A 13,083-nucleotide genomic window follows, 5' to 3' on the forward strand; every position below is an offset into this window, starting at 1 on the left:
GTTCAGGAATGGCTACTTCAAGTGCCAGGCTTTAGATGTTTCAGAAAGGATAGGGAGGGGGGCAAAAGAGGTGGGGGCGTGGCACTGTTGATCAGAGATAGTGTCACGGCTGCAGAAAAGGAGGAAGTCATGGAGGGGTTGTCTACAGAGTCTCTCTGGGTGGAAGTTAGGAATAGGAAGGGGTCAATAACTCTACTGGGTGTTTTTTATAGACTACCCAATAGCAACAGGGACATTGAGGAGCAGATAAGGAGACAGATTTTGTAAAGAAGTAATAATGACAGGCTTTGTTGTGGTGGGAGATTTTAATTTCCCAAATATTGATTGGCATCTCCCTAGAGTGAGGGGTTTAGATGGGGTAGAGTTTGTTAGGTGTGTTCAGGAAGGTTTCTTGACACATTATGTAGACAAGCCTACAAGAGGAGAAGCTGTACTTGATCTGGTATTGGGAAATGAACCTGGCCAGGCATCAGGTCTCTCAGTGGGAGAGCATGTTGGAGATACAGTAATGATCACAATTCTGTCTCCTTTACCATAGCATTGGAGAGGAATAGGAACAGACAAGTTAGGGAAATGTTTAATTGGAATAAGGGGAACTGTGAGGCTATCAGGCAGGAACTTGGAAGCATAAATTGGAAACAGATGTTCTCAGGGAAACGTATCGAAGAAATATGGCAAATGTTCAGGGGATATTTGCGTGGGGTTCTGAGTAGGTACGTTCCAATGAGACATGGAAAGGATGGTAAGGTACAAGATCCATGGTGCATAAAGGCTGTTGTAAATCTAGTCAAGAAGAAGAGCTTACGAAAGGTTAAAAAAAACTAGGTAATGATAGAGGTCTAGAAGACTATAAGGCTTGCAGGAAGGAGCTTAAGAATGAAATTAGGAGAGCCAGAAGGGACCATGAGAAGGCCCTGGTGAGCAGGATTAAGGAAAACCCCAAGGCATTCTACAAGTATGTGAAGAGCAAGAGGATAAGATGTGAAGGAATAGGACCAGTCAAGTGTGACAGTGGGAGAGTGTGTATGGAATCGGAGGAAAGAGCAGAGATACTTAATGAATACTTTGCTTCAGTATTCACTACGGAAAAGGATCTTGGTGACTGTAGGGATGACTTGAAAAGCTTGAGAATGTAGATATTAAGAAAGAGGATGTGCTGGAGCTTTGAGAAAACATCAAGTTGGATAAGTCACTGGGACCAGATGGGATGCAGCCCAGGCTACTATGGGAAGTGAGGGAGGAGATTGTTGAGCCTCTGGCAACGATCTTTGCATCATCAATGAGGACGGGAGAGGGTTCTGGAGGATTGGAGGGTTGTGAATGTTGTTCCCTTATTAAAGAAAGGGAGTAGATATAGCCCAGAAAATTATAGGCCAGTGAGTCTTACTTCAGTGGTTGGTAAGTAGATGGAGAAGATCCTGAGAGGTAGGATTTATGAACATTTGGAGAGGCATAATATGATTAGGAATAGTCAGCATGGCTTTGTCAAAGGCAGGTTGTGCCTTACGAGCCTGATTGAAATTTTTGAGGATGTGACTAAGCACATTGATGAAGGTAGAGCCGTAGATGTAGTGTATATGGATTTTAGCAGGGCATTTAGCAAGGTACCCCATGCAAGGCTTATTGAGAAAGTAAGGAGGCATGGGATCCAAGGGGACATTGCTTTGTGAATCCAGAACTGGCTTGCCCACAGAAGGCAAAGAGTAGTTGTAAACAGGTCATATTCTGCATGGAGGCCAGTAGTGGTGTGCCTCAGGGATCTGTTCTGGGACCCCTACTCTTTGTGATTTTTATAAATGACCTGGATGAGGAAGTGGAGAGTTGGGTTAGTAAATTTGCTGATGACACAAAGGTTGGGTGTGTTGTAGATAGTGTGGAGGGCTGTTAGAGGTTACAACAGGACATTGATAGAAGGCAAAACTGGGCTGAGAAGTGGCAGATGGAGTTCAACCCAGATAAGTGTGAGGTGGTTCATTTTGGTAGGTCAAATATGATGGCAGAATATAGTATTAATGGTAAGACTCTTGACAGTGTGGAGGATCAGAGGGATCTTGGGGTCCGAGTCCATAGGACACTCAAAGCAGCTGCGCAGCTTTACACTGTGGTTAAGAAAGCACAAGGTGCATTGGCCTTCATCAATTGTGGGATTAAGTTTAAGAGCTGAGAGGTAATGTTGCAGCTATATAGGACCCTGGTCAGACCCCACTTGGAGTACTGTGCTCAATTCTGGTCGCATCACTACAGGAAGAATGTGGAAACCATAGAAAGGGTGCAGAGGAGATTTACAAGGATGTTGCCTGGACTGGGGAGCATGCCTTATGAGAATAGATTGAGTGAACTTGGCCTTTTCTCCTTGGAGCGACAGAGGATGAGAGGTGACTTGATAAAGGTGTACTAGATAATGAGAGGCATTGATCGTGTAGATACTCAGAGGCTTTTCCCCAAGGCTGAATTGGCTAGCACAAGAGGCATAGTTTTAAGGTGCTTGGAAGTAGGTACAGAGGAGATGTCAGGGGTAAGTTTTTTTTAAACACAGAGAGTGGTGAGTGTGTGGAATGGGCTGCCGGCGGCAGTGGTGGAGGTGGAAATGATAGGGTCTTTTAAGAGACTTCTGGACGACTACATGGAGCTTAGAAAAATAGAGGGCTATTGGTAAAGCCTAGGTAGTTCTAAGGTAGGGACATGTTCGGTACAGCTTTGTGGGCTGAAGGGCCTGGATTGTGCTGTATGTTTTCTATGTTTCTGTGAATTCTCAATTTCCTCACTTTTGCAGACCCCAGTCATTTTGGATTGACAACATCTCCTCTATAATCTTCATCAGCACAGGTGCACCACAAGGCTGTGTGCTTAACCCCCTGCTCTACTCGCTTTATACTTAGGACTGTGAGGCTATACAGTACTTAAGTATGCTGATGACACCACTTTTTTTAAAAATTAAACAAAATATACTTTATTCAAAAATAAAATTATATACAATAACCATTTAAAGACTTTCAATTCTTTACAGTTGGTACCATTACTGTCTTTACATTTTCAAAGTTCAAAAGTTTTGCCACCCACGTGGCACTTTGTTATTTCATATTTACATTCAGGGGGTATACCCCCAACCCCCCTACCCCTCAACTCCCATGGGAGAAGAACCCTAGACTGTGGTCTTTCCCCACCGGGCCCTTGCGGTGGCTGCACCGAGTTTGAGTGCGTCCCTCAGCACGTACTCCTGCAGCCGAGAATGTGCCAGTCGGCAGCATTCCCTCACGGACATCTCCATGTGCTGGTAGACTATCAAGTTTCGGGCCGACCAAAGAGCGTCTTTCACCGAGTTGATGATCTGCCAGCAGCACCGGATGTTGGTCTCGGTGTGCGTCCCCGGGAACAGCCCATAGATCAGAGAGTCCTCTGTTACTCAGCTGCTGGGGATGAACCTCGACACTGTCCCTTCCATCCTCCTCCACACCTTCTCTGCGAACCCACAGTGTGCAAAGAGGTGGGTCACTGACTCCTCCTCACTGCAGTCCTCCTGTGGGCAGAGGAGTGTGGAGACGACATTCTGGGCGTACAGGAGGGATCGGACTGGGAAGGCCCCTCTCACTGCCAGCCAGGCAAGGTCTTGGTGCCTGTTGGTGAGGTCTGGCGATAAGGCATTTTGCCAGATAAACTGGACGGTCTGCTCAGGGAACCACCCCACTGTGTCCATCTCGTCCTTCTCCTGCAGTGCCTGCAGGACTTTACGTGCTGACCACTGCCTGATGGCCCTGTGGTCAAAGGCGTTGACCTGAAAGAACTTCTCTACAAAGGACAGGTATGGCTGCAACGACCAGCTGACAAGGGTGTTGCACGGGAAAGGGGCCAGACCCATCCTTCGTAGCCAGGGCGACAGGTAGAACCTGGGCACATAGTGGTACTTGGTGCCCACGTACCTGGGATCCACACACAACCTGATGCAGCCACACACGAAGCTGGCCATCAGGGTGAGGGTGACATTTGGGACGTTTTTGCCCCCATTGTCCAGGGACTTGTGCATGGTGGTCCATCTGACCTGCTCCATCTTGGATCCCCAGACGAATCTGAAGTCGGCTCAGGTGATTTCCGAGCTGAAGGAGCAGGGGACTGGCCACTCTTGTGCCAAGTACAGCAGCCCTGAGAGCACCTCACACCTGATGACCACTATTGTTAACCAAATCAAAGCTGGTGATGAATCAGCATTTAGGAGGGAGATTGAAAATGTGACTGAGCTGTGACACAACAACCACCTCTCACTCAAAGTTAGTAAGAGCAAGGAGATGATTATTGACTTCAGGAGGAGGAAACCAGAGGTACATAAGCCAGTCTTCATTTGGGGATGAGGGTCAACAACTTAAAATTCCTCAGTGTTATTATTTCAGAGGAACTGTCCAGCTCATAAGTGCCACTACGAAGAAACCTCTAATATCTTACAAGTTTGCAAAGATTCGGTAAGTCATCTAAAATTTTGACAAATTTCAGATGTAGATATGTGGTGGAGAGTGTCTTGATTGGCTGCATCACATCCTGGTATGGAAACACAAATGCCATTGTATGGAAAAGCCTACAAAAAGTAGTGGATATGGTCCATTTCAACATGGGTAAAGCCCTCCCCACCACAGAGTACAACCATACAGTGCTGTCACAGGAAAACAGCATCCATCACCAAGAACCTTCCACCATCCAAACCATGATTTCTTCTCACTACTGCCATCAGTAAGAAGGTACAGGAGCCTCAGGACCCTCACCACTGAGTTCAGGAACAGTTATTACCCCTCAGCCATCAGTCTAATAAACCAAAGGGGATAGCTTCACTCAACTTCAGTTGCCGATTCACCGAACTGCTCCCACAATCTATGGGCTCACTTTCAAGGACCTTTCATCTCATGTTCTCAAATACTTATTGCTTACTTGCTTGCTTGCTTGTTTGTTTGTTTATCCATCCATCCATCTATCTATCTATTTATTTATTTAATTACTAGTATTTCCTTTTTCTCTCTTTGTTTTGCAGTTTGTTGTTTGTTCACATTGGTAATTTGTCTATCCTGTTGGGTGGGGTCTTTCATAGATTCTATTGTGTTTCTTGTATTTACTGTGATTGCCCGCAAGAAAATGAATCTTAGGGTTGCATATGGTGACATATATGTACTTTGAAAATAAATCTACTTTGAATTTTGAGCAGTAGACTTCATCCAATTCTGATGGAATTTTTCTTCAAACTCACATCTTTTTCATCCATTCAACTTTTCTTTGCTTTTTCTTTCTCATAACATCCTGTCTTCTCTGGGATATGGAATGATGAAATGCTATTGTTTTTTTGTTTGGCTCAAACTGCATGTAATCTGTTGTGGTTCCCAGGTACTGAAAAAAATACAAAGGGCAATTCATCAACACATTTGTAACTAATAGATTAAGTTTTCATGCTTCCATGGTTAAACTAATAGTATAAATAATTTATCAATGGACAACATTAACCAAACTTTTGGATGAGATTTGTTCAATAATTCACTACAAGGTATGAATATACATTAGGAAAGATCACAATCACTTTTAATTTTTACAAGTCTAGCTTCAAATTCTGGAAAACCTTCCCTACACCATAAACGCAATGTGACAGAACTTTGCAATTTTTGTTTAACATGCCAACATAGAGGTAGATATCTTTTAAATGTTGTCCTAGTGCTGCATTTTTCTCCATATATTAACTTTATGTAATTCTCATCCACTTTTATACTTTTGGAGCTGCCATTGTTACTATTAGTCTAGATCATATATGTCAAACTCAAGGCCCGCGGGCCAAATGCGGCCTGCGGTGGAATTATCTTTGGCCCGCGAGATAATATCTAATTACTATTAAAGCTGGCCCCAGTAATCGAAGTGCCTATGGCGTATGATATGGCTAATGCTGAGTTTATTCAGGTACCAGGTTTTCAGGGTTTTTAGTGTTTATTCGGCAGTCTTGCTCGGCAGTCTTCTTCATAAGAAACGGAATTTGTAAAGTGAAACACTTTGTAGTTATAGCAGAGACTGAGACACATGAGAGCAGGCTGAAAAAACGGAGGCAACGAAAGCTGCGTTCGCACGCGTCAGACTGATCTGGCCCGCATGAAGCTGCATTTTGCTCAATCCGGCCCGTGACCTAAAATGAGTTTGACACCCCTGGTCTAGATTATTCTAATGCACTCTAGACCTTCCTCCAACTCCATAATTTTAAGGTTATCCCATACTTTTTCAGCAATACTATAATTTAAAAAATGGTCATACTAGTTTTGAAATTGCTTCTTGGCTTAATCTCTCACTTTTGTATTTACTTCCAGCACCACCACCCTGAAATATCAGTACAGACACACAAGATGGTCAACGCTGGAATCTGTAGCAACAAAACAAAATGCTGGAAGAACTCAGCATGTTGAGCAGCATCTGTAAAAGGAAATTAAAAGCTGGGTCCAGATGAAGCGTTGTAACCTGAAACAGATCCTGTCTGATCTGCTGGTTCCTCCAGTACTTTGTTCCATTGTCTGAAATAAAAGTGCTTTTCCAAATCTGGACTCTGCAACAGCATCATTTTTATCAAATAAAAAACTCCGGTCTTCTCCTATCATTTCACATTAACCCTCTTCCCCTATCATTTCGCATTAACCCTCCGGTCTTCCCCTATCATTTCGCATTAACCACACATCTGCCATCACCCCATCCGCCCGCCACCCCACTCAGGATAGGGTTCCCCTTGTCTTCACCTACCACCCCACCAGCCTCCAGGTCCAACGTATAATTCTCCGTAACTTCCACCAACTCCAACGGGATCCCATTACCAAGCACATCTTTCCCTCCCCACCTCTTTCTGCTTTCCGCAGGGATCGCTCCCTATGCGACTCCCTCGTCCACTCATTCCCCACCCCTCCATCCCTTCCCACCGATCTCCCTCCTGGCACTTATCCTTGTAAGCGGAACAAGTGCTACACCTGCCCTTACACTTCCTCCCTCACCACCATTCAGGGCCCCAGACAGTCCTTCCAGGTGAGGCGACATTTCACCTGTGAGTCGGCTGGTGTGGTATACTGCGTCCGGTGCTCCCGGTGTGGCCTTTTATATATCGGTGAGACCCGACGCAGGCTGGGAGACTGTTTCGTTGAACACCTATGCTCTGTCTGCCAGAGAAAGCAGGATCTCCCAGTGGCCACACATTTTAATTCCACGTCCCAATCCCATTCTGATATGTCTATCCATGGCCTCCTCTACTGTCAAGATGAATCCAAACTCAGGTTGGAGGAACAACACCTTATATATCAGCTGGGTAGCCTCCAACCTGATGGCATGAACATTGACTTCTCTAACTTCCATTAATGCCCCTCCTCCCCTTCTTTCCCCATCCCTGACATATTTAGTTGTTTGCCTGTTCTCCATCTCCCTCTGGTGCTCTCCCCCACCGCCTTTCTTTCTCCCGAGGCCTCCCGACCCATGATCCTTTCCCTTCTCCAGCTCAGTATCACTTTCGCCAATCACCTTTCCAGCTCTTAGCTTCATCCCACCCCCTCCGGTCTTCTCCTATCATTTCGCATTTCCCCCTCCCCCCACTACTTTCAAATCTCTTACTATCTTTCCTTTCAGTTAGTCCTGACAAAGGGTCTCAGCCCGAAACGTTGACAGTGCTTTTCCTTATAGATGCTGCCTGGTCTGCTGTGTTCCACCAGCATTTTGTGTGTGTTGTTTAAATTTCCAGCATCTGCAGATTTCCTCGTGTTTGATCATTTTAAATTGTTCTATTTTTGGTAACAATCAAGGGGCATCTACCTCCGAGTTAATTTTATGTACATACGACTGTAAACATTTTGTCAGGAAAACATTTGTGTATTTACCTTGTCTGAAAGACTTCTCCAGTCATTATTCTCCATTCGTTTGTACCATCCACTGCGATCATCTTTCTGAATAGGATTTCGGTTATGAACTTGCCTTGGTACTTTCTGTTTGGCTGCAGGATTAGTATAATCTTTAGGACTGTTTGCACACAAATCCACAATCGGACGGTGTGTAAATATTTTGTAGTAGATTTTTGGAGGAAAGGTTTCCTATAAAACAAACCAGGATGAACAAAATCAGGTTGACTTTAATTTGTAAAAAGTGCAGGCTACTATTTATAAACGCTGGTACACATGCATGATGTAAATTTTATAATGTGAGAAAGAACCCAAAATTACTGATTCAGAACAAACACAAACCTTACAGGAGTGAGTGAGTGAGTGTGTGCGTGCGTGCGCGTACCAGCCAAAACTTAATATGACCAGAGAGCTGTATTCAGCTTCCAGACTGGAGAGATATGTCCAAACATTTGAATCAGAAACTGAACTGTTTTATGTAATTGATAGAAATAAGAAGTATCCTATTTGGATACCTGGATAAATAAAATATCTTTTACATATATAAGGGATAATTTTCCACCTTTGCACTATTAAATGAAATTTCAATTCAATTGATTATTAAATTCAGCCAAGTTCCTTATATTTTAAGCAGAAGGAAATCACATAAAGAAACACATTTTTACCTTAAAGCCTGACAAATCTCCCCACTGAAGTAAGCAGAGAGAAATTAACTTTTTATTATTCAGTAAATTTGGTCAAGTATGGCACATTTTCCATTTTCACCAATAAAATCTATTTAAGATATAGTTTTGTTATGCATTGGTCAAGTTATCTAATTGTATTTAAATCCAGGGGCAGAGATTTCAGGATCATTCTAGTGAATTTCCACAAAAGTTCAAAGGGCCACAGTTTCTCCTGGGATTTGTTCAGTTTTGGAATGGCTCTGGAGATTTCCTGTGACCTTATCTGGAACAAGATGTTTAGCATGGTTTGGGGGGGGGGGGGGGGAGTTTCCATCTGTGTGACATAACTTGGACACTCAGAATCAGGTTTATTCCCACTGTCTTATATGACATGAGATGCATTGCTTTCTGGCAGTAGAGTGTAAAGATTTTACTATAAAGTAAGTAAATAGTCCAAAAATAAAAGGATAATGTGGTGGTGTTGATGGGTAACTGAATGGTTTAGAAATATGAAGGTTTCAGAAAACAGAAATTGTTTCTGAATTGTTGAGTGTGGGTCTGCATGTTCCTGTACCAACTCCCAGATGGTAATAATGAGAAGAGGGCAGATCCTGGATGTTGTGGTTTATTAAAGATAGATAATACCTTCTTGAGGTTATTGTTAATGATGGAGAGCGTTAAGGGACAGAGTTAGCAGAATATATACGTACTTTCTACTGTACATATATAAAAATTTGTCAGTCTTTGAAAACATACCAAATCTCCTCAAATGCCTAACAAAGGAGAGCAGCTGCTGTGGCTTCTTTGTGATTGCATCAATATGTCAGGCCCAGAACAGATCCTGTAAGGCAGAGGTGTCGAACTCAATTGCACATGGGGCCAAAATTCAAAGCACACTTTAGGTCGCGGGCCGAACAGGATAAACATTTATTGAACACACTAAAACTAAACATTTTTTGAACATAAATATGAATAAAAACAGACAGGAATATTATTCCAGAAAAAATAAACTAAAACTTTAAATAACTTAAATATTTTGCTCTCCATAAAAATATCTCCTGTCAGTATTATACAAGTTAGAAATATGAGCATGCTGCAAAAAAAACCCTGAAAATATAAATAAAATTTGTGCTTTTCAGCAAAAGTTAAAACAACAACAAATCAAAACACTCAGTTTTCTTTGCTCTTATGCCATTTTGTCAGAGCTGGATGCTTGGCATCTTTTCTTGGCAGTAAGTTCGTTTAGGTTTGGTGTAAGGTTCTGTGTTGTGGAGATTCTCAGGATGGACTGTAGGTGTTCATCAGTGAGACGACTCCTGTGTGATGTTTTGTTAATCTTCATCACTGAGAAAAGCTTCTCACACAGATATGTGCTACCAAACATGCACAAGGTTCGAGCCGCATGTAGACGGAGCTGAGGCATTGCTTCAGGAATGGAGCGAATAAACTGTATGGGCCCTGCAGTGTCGTACTTTGCCTTTAGTGTTCCATTACACTGCAGCTCTATCAGCTCCATCTGAATCTGTACAGGTGCAGTTTCCACGTCGACGGCAAATGGGTTGCGAAGCAGCTCGAAATTAATTTTTTGTGCTTCAAAGTCACCAAAGCGCCGTGCGAACTCAGTGCGAAGTGCGCTCAGTTTATCAGCAAAGTGCGCATTTGGGAACATCATTGCGCCGACCTGGTTCAACATTACTTGGCAACAGGGAAAATGAGGCAAGTTGCACTGGTGCATTTGTGTCTCCCATAAGAGCAGCTTCACTTGAAATGCCTTCACTGCATCATACATGTCAGTGATCATGCGGTCACGTCCCTGGAGCTGAAGGTTTAAGACGCTGAGATGTGTTGTTATGTCAGCCACATTAGCTCCACAAATAAGACACACGGGTTTACCAGCAATGTCAATAAACATATACTCAGCGGTTTTGGAAGACTCTTTTTTTCAGAATCAACTTTTCTCTTCGCCATTGTTAGGGGTTAGCTTTGACTTCAGAATAGCGTTGTATACAGCAACAGACGCTTGACGCGGGAATGTTCCCGGGTAGCCTATCGGCAGCTGTTGTGCTGCATTATGGGATCTGTAGTTTGTGTGTTATCAGCGCTTCATATCGCCGGGCCATTAATAATTAAAATAATAGATCTATCTAAAATGATCTCGCGGGCCAGATATAATTGTACGCCGGGCCGGATATGGCCCGCGGGCCTTGTGTTTGACACCTATGCTGTAAGGTTTTGACACCCACTAACTTAAAACTCTAACCTATCCACTGCTGACTGATGTCTGAACTCCAAACTTCCTCTTCCTGAAGTCCACATTCAATTTTTTGAGCTTGATAATGCTGAATGCAAGGTTGTTGTGGCACAGCTCAACCAGTCAACCCACCTCATTTCTATACACCTCTTCTTTGCCATCTGAGATTTTGCCAACAGTGGTGCCATCTATGAATTTATAGATACTGTTTGAACTGTGCCTAGCCTTGAAGTAATGAATGTGTAGAGTAGTGAACTAAGCATGCACCCTTGAGGTGCCGATTAGCTTTATTTGTCACATGTAGACCAAAACACAGTGATATGTGTCAGTTGCATCAATATGTGCTGAGGGTAACCACAAGAGTTGCTAAGCTTCCGTGCCACAGAGCATGCCCACAATTTACTAACCCTAACCCATGTGTCTTTGGAATGTGGAGCACCTAGAGGAAACCCACATGATTATGGGAAGAATGTATAAACTCCTCACATACAGTGATGGGAATTAAACTCTGATTGCACTGATTGCTAGTGGGTGCATATCAGTTAACACAAGATGTTGACTGTCAGCAACAAGATGTTATCAGCGATCTACCAGAGGTCCAAATTTAGAAGCTGAGGGAGTGATGGTAATGAACACTGTGAGGTAATTGATAAAAACCAGCATGATGTATGTTTTGCTGTTGTCTAGGACTCCAAAGCAGAGAGAGAGAGAGCTAGTGATATTGTGTCTACTTTAAGTCCTGTTACAGTGGTCAGTGAATTACAATGGTTCCAGGTCCTTGCTCAGGCAGGATAAATTCTAGCTATAACTTGCCTCTTTAAGCATTTCATTACCACGGATGTGAAAGCTACCAGTCAATAGTTGTTGAGACAGCTCACCCTGCTCTTAGACGCTGGTATGTTTGCTGCCCTTGTAAAGCAGGTGGGAACCTCAGACCACAGCAGTATTAAGTTAAGATGTCCTTGAACACTTCAGCCAGTTGGTTGGCACAGGTTTATAGAACCTTGCCAGGTACACTGTCGACACTTCACCAGACACCGGATGCTGTGGGGATTCCCACAGGTGTAGTGTTGCTCTCCCTTTGAAAGATGCCTGAAAGGCATTTAACACATCAGGGAGTGAGGCATCACTTCCATTTATACTGTTAGGCTATGCCTTATAGTAAGTAATGACATGCAAACCCTGTCACAGCTGTTGTGCATGGATTGCATCTTTAATTTCACACTGAATTACCTTTCCACTCTCACGATGACCTTCCATATGTCATAGCTATACTGGTGCTTAAAATGAAAATGATTTTGGGGGGAGGAATGATCTCCACCAGGATGAAGATGTAATTTGGGATTGAAACACAGAGCTCTAATATTCAGCAAATGTTATAATGGTGAGAGATGGAGCTTAGACTTTACCTCCTCAAAATAAGAAAGCCTGTCAGTAAATTTCAGCTTCATTATTTGGCAAAGCTTCAAAGATGCTGTTAATGCAGATTAAATTTTGTTCTTCTGATCTCAGCTGCATGTATACTGCAGAGCACTGCCATACAGACATTATCTATTTTATATGTTGCCATAGCATCAAGTTAGCCATTCTAATTGAACAAATTCCATCCACAAACACATAACACCTTAAGTATAATGGTACTGAGAAGGCATGGTTAGAAATGGTATTAACTTCAATCAGTGAAAATGAAGATTACTTACTCCCCCGAGTCTGAATCGGACATAAACTCCAGCAGCCCTATCCAAGAAATCTGCCTATGAACATATAGGAGCAATGGATAGAGATTAGACAAAGGCAAACTTTCCAAATTTCTCATTTATATATTGTTTTCAATTTTCAGTGTTAAGCAGCCAGAATTAAGTGCTATAATAAACTCAATGAAATAATAAAAATGCAGTTAATACTTGAAACAATTATTCTTGATTTTATTTTTCTTCTAACAGACTCCTTAATAGAAGTCTGTTAGCAAAATTTAAGACCATGAAATAAAGGGGGTATGGTAGCATGGATAAAGCTTGCCTTAAAGACTGAAAACTGACCTGTGGGAATTGCTTGATTTCAGAAAATAGCAGGGTCAATATTAGGAGTACTCAGGGCTTTTCCTTTGATAGGCACCTGGGTGAAAATAATTCACAGGAAACAGGGATAGAGCAGCGGAAAGGGGCTAAAAATTGGTATTGGTATTGGTCTTAGTGCTAGTAGAGATGCATTGACTCAATAGATCAGTGCTGAAACAATTCTATGATTCTGTAAAGATGCAAGAGACTGCAAATGCTAGAATCTGGAGCAACAG

At 42.8% G+C, this 13,083-nt stretch overlaps 2 protein-coding genes across 3 annotated transcripts in view; one reads left to right on the plus strand and one right to left on the minus strand.

Moving 5' to 3' along the window:
- Positions 1-6,542, plus strand: part of atm (ATM serine/threonine kinase) — a 183,165-nt gene extending 176,623 nt beyond the window's left edge. The window contains exon 64 of the mRNA XM_073043637.1: positions 6,318-6,542. Within this exon, the coding sequence (XP_072899738.1) occupies positions 6,318-6,413 (96 nt within the window). The 3' untranslated portion in view covers positions 6,414-6,542. The remainder of the gene's footprint in view (positions 1-6,317) is intronic.
- c4h11orf65 (chromosome 4 C11orf65 homolog) overlaps positions 1-13,083 on the minus strand; it is a 65,865-nt gene that overhangs the window by 9,880 nt on the left and 42,902 nt on the right. For both annotated transcript variants that reach the window (XM_073043651.1, XM_073043652.1), the window contains exons 5-7: positions 12,491-12,544; positions 7,857-8,066; positions 5,225-5,361 (exon numbers count right to left, since the gene is read on the minus strand). In XM_073043651.1, coding sequence (XP_072899752.1) covers positions 5,225-5,361; positions 7,857-8,066; positions 12,491-12,544 — 401 coding nt within the window. The remainder of the gene's footprint in view (positions 1-5,224; positions 5,362-7,856; positions 8,067-12,490; positions 12,545-13,083) is intronic.

The sequence above is a fragment of the Hemitrygon akajei genome, chromosome 4, assembly GCF_048418815.1.
Source record: "Hemitrygon akajei chromosome 4, sHemAka1.3, whole genome shotgun sequence".
Taxonomy (NCBI): domain Eukaryota; kingdom Metazoa; phylum Chordata; class Chondrichthyes; order Myliobatiformes; family Dasyatidae; genus Hemitrygon; species Hemitrygon akajei.